The 18,206-nt window shown below is 37.2% G+C and overlaps 1 protein-coding gene and 2 long non-coding RNA genes across 11 annotated transcripts in view; 1 reads left to right on the top strand and 2 right to left on the bottom strand.

Moving 5' to 3' along the window:
• The window catches only part of LOC129050137 (uncharacterized), an 88,329-nt gene extending 71,306 nt beyond the window's left edge, over window positions 1-17,023 (top strand). For 5 of the 9 annotated variants that reach the window (XR_010135501.1, XR_010135493.1, XR_010135496.1 and 2 more), the window contains 2 exons: window positions 3,369-4,485; window positions 5,317-5,654. This is a non-coding gene — a long non-coding RNA (uncharacterized LOC129050137). Of the gene's footprint in view, window positions 1-3,368; window positions 4,486-5,316; window positions 5,655-14,407 lie in introns of those variants that run through there. The other 4 variants (XR_010135498.1, XR_010135499.1, XR_010135500.1 and 1 more) reach the window with 4 other exon arrangements.
• LOC129050140 (uncharacterized) lies at window positions 3,542-10,126 on the bottom strand. The gene is made up of 3 exons (XR_008513650.1): window positions 6,983-10,126; window positions 5,408-5,574; window positions 3,542-3,673 (listed from the first exon to the last, which is right to left on the bottom strand). It is a non-coding gene; the product is annotated as an uncharacterized LOC129050140 (long non-coding RNA).
• An 84-nt stretch (window positions 17,024-17,107) lies between the features above and the next one.
• Window positions 17,108-17,880, bottom strand: LOC100434336 (prostaglandin E synthase 3-like). Its single transcript, XM_054531590.2, has one exon. It carries the CDS (start codon window positions 17,878-17,880, stop codon window positions 17,407-17,409), a length of 474 nt encoding a protein of 157 aa, XP_054387565.1. The 3' UTR covers window positions 17,108-17,406.
• Between the last annotated feature and the right edge of the window lie 326 nt (window positions 17,881-18,206).

The following is an 18,206-nucleotide window of genomic DNA, read 5'->3' as shown; positions in this document are numbered from 1 at the left end:
TGCAGAAAACTGAAACTGGACCCCTTCCTTACATCTTACACAAAAATTAATTCAAGATGGATTAATGACTTAAATGTAAAACCCAAAACCATAAAAACCCTAGAAGAAGACGTAGGCAATACCATTCAGGACATAGGCATGGGCAAAGACTTCATGACTAAAACACCAAAAGCAATTGCAACAAAAGCCAAAATAGACAAATGGGATCTAATTAAACTAAAGAGCTTCTGCACAGCAAAATGAACTATCATCAGAGTGAACAGGCAACCTACAGAATGGGAGAAAATTTTTGCAACCTATCCATCTGACAAAGATCTGGTATCCAGGATCTACAAGGAACTTAAACAAATTTACAAGAAAAAAAAAAAACAAACGACCCCATCAAAAAGTGGGCAGAGGATATGAACAGACACATCTCAAAAGAAGACATTTATGTGGCTAACAAACATATGAGAAAAGGCTCATCATCACTGGTCATTAGAGAAATGCAAATCAAAATCACAATGAGATACCATCTCACGCCAGTTAGAATGGTGATCCTTAAGAAGTCAGGAAACAACAGATGCTGGAGAGGATGTGGAGAAATAAGAATGCTTTTACACTGCTGGTGGGAGTGTAAATTAGTTCAACTATTGTGGAAGACAGCGTGGCTACTCCTCAAGGATCTAGAACCAGAAATACCATTTGACCCAGCAATCCCATTACTGGGTATATACCAAAAGGATTATAAATTATTCTACTATAAAGACACATGCACACGTATGTTTATTGCAGCACTATTTACTATAGCAAAGACTTATAACCAATCCAAATGCCCATCAATGATAGACTGGATAAAGAAAATGTGGCACATGTACATCATAGAATACTATGCAGCCATAAAAAAGAATGAGTTCTTGTTCTTTGCAGGGACATGGATGAAGCTGGAAACCATCATCCTCGGCAAACTAACACAGGGACAGAAAACCAAACATCACATGTTGTCATTCATAAGTGGGAGTTGAACAATGAGAACACATGGACACAGGGAGGGTAACATCCTGAATTATGAAAGTTAATGATGGCCCAATCTCATATTTGGGTTTGGAAAAAAAAATTATATTAATGGAGAAGGTGGGAGACATCAATTTACGTATCAGTTTTCTTCCAACCAAACAATACCCATTCAGAGTTATGTCAAGCCTCCTTTTGTGTTAATTGTCAGAAATATTAATATTTGACCAAATTCTCAAACCATTACTCATCAAAACTGTTGCCTTTTTATCTGTATTGTTTGCACATTTGGTGTAAAAATGTAAAAAATAAGGTTCATTGTTTAATATTAATGTCAGGCTCCAAAATTCCTGATAGAGAGGGAAATGTATGTTTTTGGAAATAAACTTGAAATGCATATTGGAGAAGAGGCATAGCTCCAACAATTTAAGTTCAGCAGATACCTAAGCAAGAAAAAATGACTATGAAATTGCTTTGTTAAAAAATTTTGTTTGTTTTGAAAAACAAGGTAGTGAGTAGAGGGAAGAGGATAGAATATGGGAGAGGACAGATTGAAACTAGCAAGGTAGAAGTGGGCTGGGCTATTGTGGAGTGAAGGGCTGTGGTTACCCTCAAAGTTATGATGGTCAGAGAAATCTTAGGAAGAAAACTTCCAACACTTAAATCTTTAACTAAATCTACTACACTCAAATGTGCTTTCTCAATTGTCTTACATTTGGGAGTGAGGGTAGATGAGGCACTATGTCCAATTCTATCTCATGTTAAACTGCCAACCCCAAACTGAGAGGTCTTCTTCATTATGGTTGGGAAAGTCCTATTGGAATGGATCTGTCAGTGACACAGCATCATCTCAGCTGGCCCTGGAAAACCAGCAAATGACATAGGAATATAATGGAAAACTCTGTGTAACCACAGACACCAGATTTAGACATAAAAGTGAAAGCACTCAAATGTTCATCAAGAGTTGAGCGATAAATAGTTCATGATATATTCATATAGTAAACACTATAGAGCAATGAGAACAATTGACCTACAGCTAAACCCAAAAATATCTACCAATCTTACATGTTTATTATTGAGTAAAAGACACTGGATGCTAAGAAACATGTACTCTAAGATTCCATTTGCCTAAAGTACCAAAGCAGGATAGTAGTTTTGATGGCTGTAGGAGGAGGTGGTAGAGCATGAAGAGGGCTTCATGGAAACTGTTGTATTCTGAATTTTCTTTGGGTGCTGGCATTCTGAATATATTTAGTTTGTTCAAATCCACAGACCTGTATATTTATGATGTGTCCACTTTTCTATATGTGTATTTATGCTTCAAAGTAATTTACTTATCTAATAAAATATAGAAATAAATATAACAAAATATGCCAAGGACTATATACTGAAAACTATGCAATATTTCTGAGAGAATTAAAAGGGCTAGTAAATGGTGGAACATGTCGTGATTATGGATTGGAAGACTGACTATTTTATGAGTCTAATTTTTCCACAAATATATCTATATATTCAATGTAATTGCCAGACTTATACATATAGTGCGTTGATTTATGGTAATGATAGTGAAAGGATAATCTTCTCAATAAATGGTGTTAGGCCTTCTATACACAGGTTAGAAAGAAATAAAAACTGGTTCTTACCCTCGTGACATTAAAGACAAATCAATTCCAAATGGATTATAGATCTAAATGTGGAAGATAAAACAATCAAACTTTTAGAAAAAAAAAGTCAATGACATTATTTTCACATTCTCCAGATTGGAAAACTGATACAAAACTATAATATTAAGTATAAACAAAATGTCAATATGTTTAACTACATTAAAATTAAGAACTGACAAAGATATAATTAAGAGACTGAAAAGGCAAATCAAAGATTAAAAACATATTATATATATAATTAGAATATGTAATGCAGTCTTCAAATCTACAAAAAAAAGAAGTAAAAGTCTTAAATAAGCTCATCCAAAAGAAGATATCCTAATGAACAGCAAACATGAACACATGTTCAACTTCCATAATTGTCTTTTATTCTCAAGGAAAATCAAATTAAACTGTGAATGAAACCTACATGTACCCACTAGAATGACTATAATCCAAAAGGCTGACATATCCAAATGATGGCAAGAATGTGGAGCATTGGGGAGTCTTAATATTGCTGATGAGAGTATAAATTGTGACAATCATATTAAAAATCTATTTGATATTATGTACTATGAGGTGAAAAAATGCATACTATATATTGAATACTTCCACTCCTAAGTATCTTTAGTGAAATATTATTACAGAACCCAAAAGCTTTCACATATATTTTAATACATAATATTGAGTTAAGGAAGTCAATCATAAAGCAAAACATTGTGTATGTTTCAGTTTATATAAAGACAAAAAGGAGACAATAGCCGGATGCAGTGGCTCACGCCTGTAGTTCCAGCACTTTGGGAGGCCGAGGTGGGCAGATCACAAGGTCATGAGTTCGAGACCAGCCTGGCCAATGTGATGAAACCCTGTCTCTACTAAAGATACAAAAAATTAGCCGGGCATGGTGGCATGTGACTGTAATTCCGGCTACTCAGGAGGCAGAGGCAGGAGAATCGCTTGAATCTGGGAGGCGAAGGTTGCAGTGAGCTGAGATTGTACCATTGCATTCCAGCCTGGGTGACAGGGAGATATTCTGTCTGAAAACAACAACAACAACAACAACAACAACAACAAACAGACAATAACAATCTATGCTCTTCCAAGTCAGGTAAAAGTTTCTGTATTAATTATTTGATATTGCATAAGAAATACCCTCCAAATGTAGTGAACTGAAACATTTATTGTCTCATAGTTTCTAAAGTTCACAAGAATCTAGGAAGAAGGGGGATAATTATCTTTGTCATATTGCTGAGACATAAAATAAAATGAGGATGGAGAATTGACCATTCGACCTATCAACATGGAGCCAGCAGGTCATGGGAGGGACTGATTGTGTGGGACTCTTGATATTGAGATTATGGAGGAGGTTTAGTTACTGTTAAGGAAAAGTTTCAGGCTGAGGTGAGATGATAGAAAAGACTTTCAGCTATTAGGAGGTCAAGGAACTGAGAGGCTGGGGAGATGCTTGTCTACCATATCTGAAAGGGCCCAAAGATCAACAAGAGTAGTGGTAAGGAGAGAAAGGGTCAGCCGTTAAAATATTCAGTGAATAAAGGGCTTGCGAGATCCAGGATGCCTGGCGCAAAGGAGTTTTGAGTAGTACAGCCTGATGACATATGCTTCACTTTGTGTGTTTGTTTTGTTGTTGTTTTGTGGTTTTCTGGTGGGTTGAGGAGCTAAAGAAAGAGGGTAAGTTATCTGGAAGCAACAATGAAGAGGAAGAAGGGCATCTAATCTATCACTTCAAGCTCTGTCAAATTAGGAATATGGAGGAAAAGCATGGTGTCAACACTTGAGGAAGGTGCTGGCATATCGCATATGGAAAGTAACTCTGCCAGTCATCAGCTTTGTGAGTTCTCTATGCCTCATTTCATCATCTTCTCAATAAGCACATCAATACCTAATTCATATTGTTTTGTGAGGCTGAACTGGGAAAATGTACATAAAAGTCTTAACACATTATTAGAGGCTCATTTTGAACTTTGAAAATTTAGTAACACTTTCAATTAAGTATTAAAACACATTTCCCAAACTTAGTATTTGAATGTATGCTCCTTCTAAAAATGTTTTCAGAGCACAAAATAAGTAATAATGTTATCTTTTATGTTGGTATCATTAGTACTTTGCCTAATACCTGTTTTGATATTTCACATATATCTATAAAATGTCTATTCAGGATGAGAGGACATAAAATAAATTACATAGCATTTTGTATCTGTATAAAATAAATATGGTCTAAATAAGTATTGTCAGAATACTATGCAGCCATAAAAAAGATTGAGATTGTGTCCTTTGCAGCAACATGGATGGAGATGGAGTTCATTATCCTAAACAAACTAACACAGGAACATAAATCCAAATACCACAAGTTCTCGCTTATAAGTTGGAGCTAAACTTTTATTACATAGGGACACAAAGAAAGGAACAGCAGACACCAGGGCCTTCTTGAGGGTTGAGGGATGAGAGTGAGGGTTGAAAACTACCTATCAAGTACTATGCTGATTACCTGGGTGATGAAATCGTTTATACACTAAATCCCTTTGACATGCAATCTACCTATATAATGCTTGCACATGTACCCCTGAACTTAAAAGTTGGGAAATAGATAAAAATAAATGTTGTCAGACCATGCTTTATTGACACCATATACTAAGCAAATGACTTAACTGTTTTTGTCTAGTGTTCATACTGTAAGAAAAAGCTAAAGAAAGAGGATAAATGATTTGGAAGCAAAAAATAAGAATAAAGGGCATCAAATCTGTGACTCTGACCTTTGTCACATCAGGAATATGGAGGAAAAGCATGGTGTCACCACTAGAGGGAGGTGCTGTCATATCACATATGGAAAGCAACTTTGCCACTCCTCAGCTTTGTGAGTTCTCCATGCCTTATTTTGTCATCTTCTCATTGAATATCCAGTTCGTATAGTTTAGTGAGGCTGATATAAGATAATGTACATAAAAGTCTTAGCTCATTTTGAACATTGAAAATGTAACACTGTCAATTAATTATTTAATATCAAGATACCTTTCCCAAACATATGTAAATATATGCTCTTTCTAAAAATGTTTTCAGAGCATAAAATTTGTTATAATGTGTAAATATGTGATCTTTTATTAAGGAATTTTTTTGCCAATCATTTACATATTCCGCAGTTTGAACAGAGGAGTGTAAAGCAATTCCAGCAGCCGCAGCAGTACCTGTGACTGTAATAAGGCCCATAATGACCGTTATAAGGGTAAAAATAAATCTTTTTGTTTTGGTAAACACTCCCCTTAACATTTCTGTGACGATATGAATGGAAGGAGAGGCTTCCCTAGGTCTATTGAAGGAAACCGGTATCCAAACTCCTTCTCTAGCCCTCACCAGCAACACAGATGTTTTTACACCAAATGTGCAATCAATACAGATGAAAAGGCAACAGTTTTGACAAGTAATGGTTTGAGAATTTGGTCAAATATTAATATTTCCGACAATTAACACAAAAGGAGGCTTGACACAACTCTGAATGGGTATTGTTTGGTTGGAAGAAAACTGATACGTAAATTGATGGCTCCCACCTTCTCCATTAATATAATTTTTTTTTCCAAACCCAAATATGAGATTGGGCCACCATTAACTTTCATAATTCAGGATGTTTAGGGTCTATGATTGGATTAATAATTTTTGGATGTGGGTTGGCCATACCAAAATTGGTCCAAATTATGGGAAAATGAGCACGTTTTTCAGTGTAAATGGTGTCATCTCTTTGATAATATAGTTCTTGGTTTAGTCCTATCTTGCATCTATCATTCTGATTGGTACAGTTAACTGCAAAGGTCCCCTTAGGGGCCCAATCAATGATGATTCCATAGGAATTATTTTGCAGTACCACAGCATGATGCAATGCAATGTATGCAATCCTTCCAAATCAATGCAATCCTTCCAAATCAATATTTCTAAATCCTTTGACCATTATTGAGGTTGTTGACACCTCTCTTTTCTGGGCTTAAACTGTTCCAATTGAACCAAACTTTGTAAAATAAATGACAGGATACTGATCTTTGATTATGACCTGGAATCTTAACTAGCCAATGTTGTCGGTAGCCTTTTAGGCAACAGATAGCCGGCCCTATGCAAACAGGGGGGAACTGATAACCCACAGACACATTTATTAACATTCCTTCCTCCTCTGGGTGAGAGGGCCCACGAGAATCTGTAGGCTCAGGCATCCAAACACTACTATTAACATAAACCTCAACCGGGGTTTCCAACCATGTGACAGGCCTAATTAAAGGCAGGAATGGGACATATGCCCAATAGGCATAATTAGCTGCAGTTGCTCCTGCAGGCCTGGGGAGACTTACCACCGTCGACACAATCATCAAGGCTTCAAGCTGCATATTCTCTGGAGTTTGGATTACCCTTGTGTTCTTTAGGCTTTTTTCAGCTAACTGTGTCAGCTTCTTTAATTGTGCCCAAGTCAGCGGCTCCGCTTTCTTGGTAGATGACAACTTTATCTGTAAGCTGTAGGTACCTAAACTGGAAGCTGGTTTTTTCCTGGGGAAATACAAGCAAAACCTCTCCCACATGTTATCACTTTCCCTGTTTCCCATGTTTTATTTTTATTATCTTTCTACCAATCAGTTTTCCTTCATGTGGGCTGTTCCTTTTACCAGTAAGATGTTCTGCAGGGGTAATGGTCTGATTTCTATAAATGTTCAAAAAATTTAAAGTATAGAGTACTAGATTAAGTTGCATCTAGGGAGTGTTAATACTCCTTACTGTCTTTTCCTTTTTTTTTTTTTGGTTTAACCAATTGAGCTTTGAGTGTTCTATTAGTTCTTTAAATTATGGCCTGTCTTTGGGAATTATAGGGAATTCCTGTTGTATATGTAATTTTTCACTGATTTAAGAATTTTTGAAAAGCTTTATTACAGTATCCTGGCCCATTGTCCATTTAAATTTTTTTTTGGAACTCCCATGACAGCAAAACAAGATAATAAATGTCTTTTAACATGGGAAGTACTTTCTCCTTTCTGACAGGTTGCCAATATGAAATGTGAATAAGTATCAACTGTCACATGGACAAATGACAATTTTCCAAATGAAGGTACATGCGTGACATCCATTTGCCATAACACATTAGGACTTAGACCTCTGGGATTAACTCCTGCCTCCTGAGTGGGCAGGTGTAGAATCTGACACTGGGTGCAATGTTGTACAATATTTTTTGCCTGTTTTCGTGTGATATCAAATTTATTTTTAATCCTCCTGCATTTACATGAGTCAAGGCATGAAGTTCTTGTGCTTCCATGAATGCAGATGATACTAGCAAGTCAGCCTGTTCATTTGCTTTAGCTAAAGGCCATGGTAAATTAGGGTGTGCTCGAATATGAGTAATACAAAATGAGATATTTCTTTTTCTTACAGTTTGTTGTAACAAATTAAACAGCTTATTTAACTGATCATCCATACTATATTTGATTAGGGCTATTAACATGGTTGGAACCCCCGGTTGAGGTTTATGTTAATAATAGTGTTTGGATGCCTGAGCCTACAGATACTGGTGGGACCTCTCACGCAGAAGAGGAAGGAATGTTAATAAATGCGTCCATGGGTTATCAGTTCCCTCCTATTTGCATAGTTCCCTTGGCTGTGGGTGGGAGGTCCCTGGCTTCTTGCACTTCCCGGGTGAAGCAACGCCCCACCCTGCTTCTGTTCGCCCTCAGGTGGTTGAACCCACTGCTTAACCGTCCCAATGAGATGAACTGGGTACCTCAGTTGGAAATGCAGAAATCACTTGCCTTCTGCATCGGTCTCGCTGGGAGCTGCAGACCGGTGCTGTTCCTATTCGGCCATCTTGGTCCCTCCCCTCAACTGGCACTCTTTAAATAATAAAAATCTTATGAGAATCATCAAACCTTTTGCTGAATTTGATCCGTTCTCTCATGAGTACTTGGAAAAATGGCAATGTGTGAAAATAAATATGACAGTTGTATCCAAAATAAATTATAAGACTTAATTGAAATAGAAATAGGCACATAGAAAGTGAAATGTTAAATAAATAAAGCAGGTTCTAAAAACTACTTCCTTATTAGATTTTATACCACATTGGATAAATACTGATCATTGATTCTTACAAGCTAACGCTATTACAAAAAATCTTGAAATATTTTTTTCTAACTCAAATTATTTATCTGACTATATTCAACAAATGAAACAAATTCTAGTTGATTGTAACATGCCATTGAACAGGATTTGTGGGATTAGTCTGACTCTGTGCTATGACAATATAGCTATTATGAAAAGTAAGGATTAAAGATGTGTGCACTCTTTAAAAACATCAGTAAATAAACAGAATGTGCTATATGGAGCTTATTCTCTTTTATAAGGGAATAAGCTGTCCTCATAGTACTCAAAATGTTAAATACTAAGGTATTTTCAAGTTATATTTTCTTTTTGGGTTCATCTTGAAGAAGAGTGTATTATGCACACATATCAATGTGCATTTTCTTAATTTTTATTCTTTATGGATACATAATAGTTGTATGCATTTATGGGTTACATGTGATATTTTGATACAAAAATAAAATATGCAATGATCAAATCAGGATAATTGGGATATCCTTCACCTCAAGCATTTATCATTTCTTTGTGTTAGGAATATTCCAATTCCACTTTTTTAGTTTTTTGAAATACGGGTACAAAAATATAGTTAGAAGAAATAAGATTAATGTTGTTAAAAATAGTTTAAATGAAATGTCTACTTCTTGTGATGACAAAGGGAAGGAAATATAAAATAAGTGGTAGGGGAGGGATAGGGTGAACGTCAATTCTGCCTTTGATTGAAGTTGCAGGAGCAAACTGTGGTATGTGCCACCAACTCCTGTGTATTAAGTTTTTTGTAGAACTGTAGCTGGTTATGAACTTGAGGACTTGGTAACAGACTGAATTTAATGTAGGGCGGGCACAGTGATCAGAGTGCTGAAGGGGTGAACTGTGTCAGATGCATCTCATACACTGACTTATCCTCTCAATATCTCCTCTCATCCCAACTGTGACTGGAATGGAGCGTTCAAAGGAATTCAAGCTGATAGCATCTTGCTTTAGGACAGGTGTTGCTTGTCTTTCTGTTCAATCTTAAGGCCATTTCTATACAACGGACACTTTTTTTTTCTGTATTAAGAGTCTGTCTATTTCAGTATTAAGGTAAAAGAACCCAGTTATAATAAGTGTTTTTCATATCTTTCTTCATCATTCTCACAACAAATATATGAGAAGAATGATGCTTAAAGGGTATGTAACTTTCTGAGGTGAGGCAACTAGTAGGTTGTAGAATTGGTTTTTGAATGCAGATTTCTCTCTTTCTTTCTCTACTGTTCTTTCTCACCCTTGTTTCCACTAGTGATCCTACCTTCTTTCTACAGCAGCAATATTTATTTTAACAAACCTACATAATTTATAGACCACGCTAATATTTTTTTTGTCTTTAAAATAGTAACTTTGTGTGAATATTCCAATAATATTACTTTTTATAAAAGAAATTTAGGGCACCCTTCAGTGTTTCCTGTCAAAGGCAGGTTATGAGCCCTGGGAGAAGAGTTTTACTTCATGTCTTGTCACATTGTATATGTCTAAAATTCGCGGTGAATTGGTTACTGACAATTATCATAAAGTTTGGTAGTGGATAATTTAAAAAGATTCTTAATGGATAAAAGATATGACATCTCCATTGACTTTAGGGAAAAAAAGTGTGTTAAGGGCTCTTAAGGCTATTTAAGAAAAAAGCTTGAAGTGTCATATCATAGCGTTTCAGAACTGAAACAGATCATCGTCTGTCTTCCTTTTTCAGCCCAAAGATACTTTTAAGTGGTTTAAAGATAACGTACAGATTATCACATTAGAAACACAAAGTTATTCAAGAAAATGTTCACCAAAAATATTTTTTTCTGTGTTTACACATTCATAAGACATTTAATTCCAAGAAGGAGATTTAATGTCTACCACTAGAGCTAATGAAACAGTGAAGACAGATTGCTACTTAATCCCCTTGAACTAAGGAAAGCTATTTTTTGGTGTTTTCTTTCTTTTTACTTTAAGTTCTGGAATACATGTGCAGAACCTGCAGGTTTGTTCCATAGGTATACATGTGCCATGGCGGTTTGCTGCACCTATCATGTATTCCATGGTGTATATGTGCCACATTTTCTTTATCCAGTCTATCATTGATGGGCATTTGGGTTGGTTCCAAGTCCTTGCTATTGTAAATGGCGCTGTAATAAACATATGTGTGCATGTGTCTTTATAGTAGATTGATTTATAATCCTTTGGGTATATACCCAGTGATCACAGAAACTTTTATTCATCAAGAACTTATTTTGAGAAATGAGATCAGCGAGATGATGAAATATATTTCAGGCTTTACTCTCTCCTTCAGAAATTTCAACTAGCAACTAACCATAGACTGGAAGATGTTTGTGAAAGTCCCAGTACAGTACTTGGAAACAAGCCTAAAACACCTGAGGGTCCATAGAACTGAGTAAAACTGAATTAGAAGGGTAAGAAAAATGGTCTCACTTTGACCATGCTGCCCCTCCTATTCCCTCACTTCAGCACAATACCACACAGAGGGGATTCCTTGGTTCCTTTTTTTTTTTTTTTTTTTTTTTGAGACAGAGTCTCTCTCTGTCATCGATTCAGGGGTGCAGTGGCGCGATCTCGGCTCACTGCAAGCTCCACCTCCTGGGTTCACGCCATTCTGCCTCAGCCTCCTGAGTAGCTGGGACTACAGGCGCCCGCCACCACGCCCGGCTAATTTTTTGTATTTTTAGTAGAGACGGGGTTTCACCGTGTTAGCCAGGATGGTCTCAATCTCCTGACCTCGTGATCCGTCCTCCTCGGCCTCCCAAAGTGCTGGGATTACAGGAGTGAGCCACCGCGCCTGGCCTGGGTCCATGGTTTTTACAGAGGAAGAAGAAAATTGGAGGTGGTCCGTCAGCTTCCCTAGCATTCTGAGAGTCTTTCCAAGCTCACTCCAGTCTAACCACATGGAAAACACTGACAGTAGCAGTCTTTGGTGGTACCTCTGTGTTCCTGCCAGCTGTGTTGCCCAATTGGAGATATCAGCCACCAGCATAGCCCATGCGTAAAGCTGAGCTGGTTGCTTTCAGAAGCACGGTGGGTAGTTCACAGTGACCAGCTTGCAGTCTTTGGTGGTACCTCTGTTTCTACTAGCTGTGATGCCCAATTGGAGATATCGGGAACCAGTGTAGCCCATGCACAAAGCTGATCTGGTTGCTTTCACAAGCCCGGTGGTAAGTTCAAACTGGCTTGAGTCCCTAGATAGCTCGTCTTCAAGTCCATTATCAGAGCCGATCCCAAAGACCTGCCTAGGCAGGGAGACACCATCTTCTGTGCATTTTGGTGAAGAATAACAGCTAGTTTTGCTTAACTCAGGAGGCCAAACAGTGGTTCCACTCAGCCAAAACACCTTCCCCATGGTCTCACCCAAGGGAAAAGATGCCCACCTTGCCTATTTAGGAGAAGCATGTGAGCTATTTTTAAACAAAACTATTAATAACAACTATAGCTAAAATAAATTATCAAGGGATACATATTACAAAATGATGAAAATTCTGACATCCAAAACAAAATGTGTGTATGGTGGGGTGAGTAAAATTAGAGTTGTTGCATGAAATCAAAGTTGTTATCAGCTTGAAATAGACTGTTATAAGTTAAATGTTTTATATTCATAGTAATCACAAAGTAAAAGTCTATAGTAGATGCACAAAACAAAAACAGAAATGATTCAATACATACTATTACATAAATTCATGAAAACTCAAAGAAAGACAGCAAGAGAGGAAGAGAGAAACAAAAAGTATTTCCAATAATGATGGAGATCTTTATGATTATCCGCTTCTACTTAATGAACAGTAAATAAATTTTTCTTCTTTGCTATTTTCTTAAAAAAATTTAAGAGACAGGGTCTTACCATTCCCACGGCTGGAGTACAGTGACATAATCCGCTCACTGCAGCCTTGAACTCCTGGGCTCAAGTGATCCTCCTACTTCAGCCTCCCAAGTAGCTAGGACTAGAGGCACACACTTTTGTACCCAGCTAAATTTTTTTCTTTGTAGAGAAGGGGTCTTGCTTTGTTGGCCAGGCTAGTGTTGAACTCCTGGTTTCAAGAGATCCTCCCATCCTGGCTTCTCAAAGTGTTAGAATAATAGGCATAAGCCACCATGTCCACCCTTCTTATGATTTTCTTAATAACATTTTGTTTTCTCTAGCTTACTTCATTATAAGAATACAGTATATAATACATATATAAAAATGGGTTAATCAATTCTTTATATTATTGGTAAGGCTTCTGGTCAATAGTAGGATATTAGTAGTTAAGTTTTGGGGAAGTCAAAAGTTATACATGGATTTTTGTTTGTGTGGTGAGACAGTGTCCCTAGCCCTTGTATTGTTGAAGGGTCAACTATATATTCACTCAAGATCAAAGCATCTAAATGTATAAAGCAAATATTAAATGATCTGAAGGTAGAGAAAGATTGCAATACAATAACAGTAGAGGACTTTAGTGCTCCACTTTCAACAATGGACAAATCATCCAAACAGAAAATTAATACAGAAACATTGTACTTGAATAATACTTCAGACCAAGTTAACTTAATAAACATATACAGAATATTCCACCCAACAGCAACATAACACATATTCTTCGCAATCACACATGGATCATCACTAAAATAGATCACACATTAGGCTACAAAACAAGTCCTAACAAATTTAAGAAATTTTAAATCATACCAAGTATCTTTTCTGATAACAATGGTATAAAACTAGAAGTCAATAACAGGAATAATTTCAGAAAATTCCCAAATACATAGAAACCAAACAACATGCTCCTGAACAACCAATGGGTCAATGATCAAGTTAAAAGAGAAATTCAAAAATATCTTGAGACAAATAAAAATGGAAACACAACATATTAAAGCTTATGGAATCCAGCAAAAATAGTTCCAACAGAAAAGTTTATAGAAACAGAAACTATATAAAAAAAGATCTATAATAAACAACTCAATGTTACTCCACCAGAAGTAGAAAAAGCAGAATAAACTAAGCCCAAAGTTAGCTGAAGGAATTAATAAAGCCCAGGCAGAAATAAATAAAATAGAAACTAGAAAAACAATATAAAAGATCAATAAAACTAAGAATTGGCTTTTTAAAAAGATAAAGAAAATCAACAAATATTTATCTATACTAAAAAGAAGAGAAGAATCAAAATCACAATGAAAGAGGAGACATTACAACCCATAGTACAGAAATACAAGGGATCAGAAAAGATTACCATGAACAACTACATGCCAAAAAAGTGGATAACCTAGGAGAAATGGATACATTCCTAGACACATGCAACCTAGCAAGATTGAATTATGAAGAAATAGAAAACCTTAATAGACCAACAATATGTAAGGATGTTGAATCAGTAATAATAAGTCTCCCATCAAAGAAAAGCCCAGGATGTGATGTCTTTACTGTTGCATTCTACCAAACGTTTAAGTATTTAAAAATTTTAAATTTATATTTGATTGAACCTTTCCAGTGAATTTTTTAAACTAGATATTGTTGTTCTATAACGGAATGACTTCAACCGGGAGCCTAAGGCAGATTCTCTCATGTAGAGTTCCATGAGCATATGTAGTATTTTTAAATGAATTAAATTTGCATAATTTTGACATGGCATTACCATTCAGTTCAATTCTCTGTTATCTTACAGATAGTCCACGCTGCTAGTGTATTGGACGTTTCTGGCCTCACAGAGTGGTGAGTTTTCAGTCCTCATGGAACTGGCATCCATTAGGACAAATTTTGCTGTGGATCAGTCACCAATAAAACCAGATGAGCATCTCCTTCCATTTAAATTTTTGTCCTAAGAGCTCAGACTTCATCCATAGAACATTTTTTTTTTTTTCTAATGTTCTTCCTGCTGGAGAGCAAAGATTACTGGGTCTATATTTGGAGAGGGTCAGCTTTCAGGTTGGAGGCACCAGACATGAGGTGCACAGGCATTACCTTCTTACAGACTGTCATCAGTCTCATGAAGTCATCTTGTTACTGCAGCTTGGACCCTGATTTCTTGGCTCTTGTGTAAATAGAAGTTAACACCGGACCAAACAGAAATTTTTATCAGGCAACATTTAATAGGCTTGCAGCCTGAGTAAGGCAAGGGAGCAACGTACAGGAAAGGGATCCCCATTGCTAGCTCTCCAAAAGGCTTAGCTCTTGTCATTTAAGGAAGTTGAGGAGAAAAATAAGTGATATGTAGGCAGGTAGAGGTGGGGAGTTTTTAGCACCAAAGATGACTCGGTCCTTCAGAAGCCACTCTGAGGAACATTTGTCTTGAATAAAACTTCATTTTAGAGGCACTTTCAAAAAGAAAGAGGATAAAATTTCTCTGGCCCAATGGGTAGCACTTTTGGTTGATATGGAGAGGTCTCCAAATGCAATTCTGAATAAAAAACTGCTTCACTAACAAATTCATTGGTCAAAGCCAATGAGCAATTTGAAAAAATTAAGTAGTAACAAATGACTAATTTTATTAGTAAATCCTTCTCTTCTTTGCCTACATCTACCTCCCTATATTCAGCTTTCTCTATTCCCCCTTATATTTCTGATTTCCCTGCTTCAACACCTTCTCATACTCCTTCCTCCTCTTACTCTGACCTCTAGCTTTTCCCAACTCTTCTGAAACCCCCAAATGCCAAGGACCTCTGATACAGGTCACATTTGACAGTTTACTTTAAAAGTAAACAGGCTTCCAAAGGTACTCATGTTGGGGAAGTCTTGTAATTAATGGCAACATCCTATCCCCGAGTAAAAAATATTAACATGAAGAGTCCTCTTCCCTTCTTCTAAACTTTCCTATGTGTTCCTATAAAAGCCTTCCAACTTGTAACAGATTCTGGAACACTCCCAACTGTGTTGGTGTGTCTTCCAGGATTTATCCTCATATTTGTCTTCCAATATACTTTTATCAAATTTTTTGTCTCAACAGCCTTATTTTGGTGGATACTTCTAAAGATTCTTTCTCATTATCCAAGTATGAAGGGAACTATAAAGTTTAAACTTTGTACTGAATTAAGCTGAATTAAGAACTCTAATAAAAGATTTCCCTAAACTCAAATAAGGTTGGCAAATATTCATAGAAGAATTTAGAATTCTTTCGGGTGAACATGACCCAGGGTTACCTGATTGTTATAGATGGAATGTTTTTGCTTTGTTCCCCCACACTCAACTGTTGAAGCCCTAACTTCCAGTGTGACAGTATTTGGAGATGGGCTCTTTGGGATGTAATTAGGGTTAAATTAGCTCATGAGGGTGAGGACATCCAGATGGAATTAATGACCTTATTAGAAGAAGAAGAGATCTTTCTCTTCTTGTCTGTGAAAAAGCAGAGAGGAAAGGCCAGATGAGGACACAGTAAGTAGGCAGCCATCTGCAACCCAAGGAGAGAACACTTCCCACTCTCTAGAACTGTGAGAAAATAAATATCTGATGTTTAAGCCACTCAGTATATGGCATTTTTTTTTTCTGACAGCCCTAGTGTTGCAGGACTTTTCCTTAGTTCAGCTAAAGATGGGGTTCTTGTCCATCCCATGGACATGAAAATTTAGGCTTCCAAGAGGTTTAAAGGGTGAGTGAAGCAGAGTTTTATTGGGTGAAAAGGGAAAAAAGAGGGGAAACAGGGACTCTCGCAAAGCCAGAGGCCCTCTGCTAGAGGGCTTCCCACCAGGCACTTGGAATCTGAGATTCCACCCAGGAAGAGGAGGGGCCAGGCTTGGGCTCCTCCCTGCTGCAAGCGTCCTGAATTTCCCCAGGCTCCACCTCAGCGGGCTGAGGCAGGAGAATGGCGTGAACCCGGGAGGTGGAGTTTGCAGTGAGTGGAGATCGTGCCACTGCATTCCAGCCTGGGTGACAGAGCGAGACTCTGTCTCAAAAAAAAAAAAAAAAAAAAGTATATATACAATAGCGTATTAAACATTTTTCACTCGTCGGCCATACTGACAGTGCAAATACAAATCTGGACTAAATGTACAAACTCTCAAGCAACAATGTACAGCTTTCTTCGTCCTCCATGCTAAGAGATGTAAAAGCTTAAGGGTCAAACAATACCAAATGTACAGGCTTCAAAAACCATCTAAGTTAGGGCATTCTCTAGTTTTAGCTAAGATACACCTGGAACACTGACAAGTGATCACTTACATAGAATAATGTGAAGCAAATTTTTTGAAAAATAAATTTTAGTGGAACGATCCTGAGGGATAACACCAGAGCAATAGCAGGTTACCAGTAAGGTGTCAGCCAATTTGTTCAGCCACTTTTGAATCCATGTTCTATAATCTAAAATTTAGCTCTTTCCCTAAGCTGAGAGCGTCCTATCATCATGTCAGTATCTATGTTATGAAGAAAAGGAGACTTAGGTGAGATGTTTTTATTTATCACAACTGCTGCATTAATTGCCTGGGACCTCAACAGCTTCATGAAAGTCTGGGAAATGTTCATGCATAAGGTTATTGCCTTAGCTGACTTAAAATTGCCCCCTACAATGGTACATATCAACCCTTAGTGAAGCCTTTTAAAAACAAACAGGTTGAAAAATGGGTTAAAGTAGGCAGATACAGCATCTGCTTTTAGATCAACTCAGGAATTCTCTCAATTACGAAATCTTGCAGAGAAGTTATTTTTCTCTCAAAACCCAGGTGATGACAATATTCCTTACTCCAGATCTGGCATTTTTTCATCATCACTGTCTTGTGAATCATCATCTGCTCCATCTACTTCTAGTAAATCTACATCCTCATCACCACCCATGTTGTTCATCATCTCAGAGAAACGATCAAAATTAGACATGTCTTCATCTGAATCATCTTCCCAGTCATTCCAATTATTGAAGTCAACACTAAGCCAATTAAGCTTTGCCCTTTCTTTTGTTAACCTCGACCATGACTGTCCAGATTCTCCTTTTCGTAAACAACATAAAGTTGATCTGTCCGTTCTTTTATGCTTGGAATCATTTGTATCAATACAGTGAAAAAGATCAATTTCATTTAAATTATCACTTCCTCCGAGACAACTGAATGCAAGTTTGGATTTTTCAAAATTTACATTAACATCCTTACGGTCTTCAACACAAAATTCAATGAAGACATAGTCCCTTCGATTGTACCACTTTGCAGAAGCAGGCTGCATTGTGAACGGGGCAGCGGGACGGGCGAACGGGTGGACAGGCCTCTCTGGCAGCGGCTGCTGCTAGGGAGTCGACTTCTCTCCAGGGGTGACTCCGCATTTTCTTCCCCGGTCGCGGCCTCTTCTCTCTTCCCTCAGGCGAGGGCAAGAGCGGCGGGCTCGACCTCGGTCCCCAGAATGCACCCCGCAGACTACTAAGAGTTTTAACCACATTTTATGACAGTTCATAATGCCACAAGGTTCTGGAACTTGGTTCAAATGATAACTCACTTTGTTAAAAAAAAGCAGGTTAAATTATGTTTAATAACTGCTCCTTGTTCTTCAAAGTA

This window comes from Pongo abelii, chromosome 1, assembly GCF_028885655.2.
Source record: "Pongo abelii isolate AG06213 chromosome 1, NHGRI_mPonAbe1-v2.0_pri, whole genome shotgun sequence".
Classification (NCBI taxonomy): Eukaryota; Metazoa; Chordata; class Mammalia; order Primates; family Hominidae; genus Pongo; species Pongo abelii.
This window is presented reverse-complemented; position numbering and strand designations above follow the sequence as displayed.

Coding starts and splice junctions, on each gene's coding strand:
- LOC100434336 (XM_054531590.2), bottom strand. CDS start 17,880: ATGCAGCCTGCTTCTGCAAAGTGGTACAATCGAAGGGACTATGTCTTC.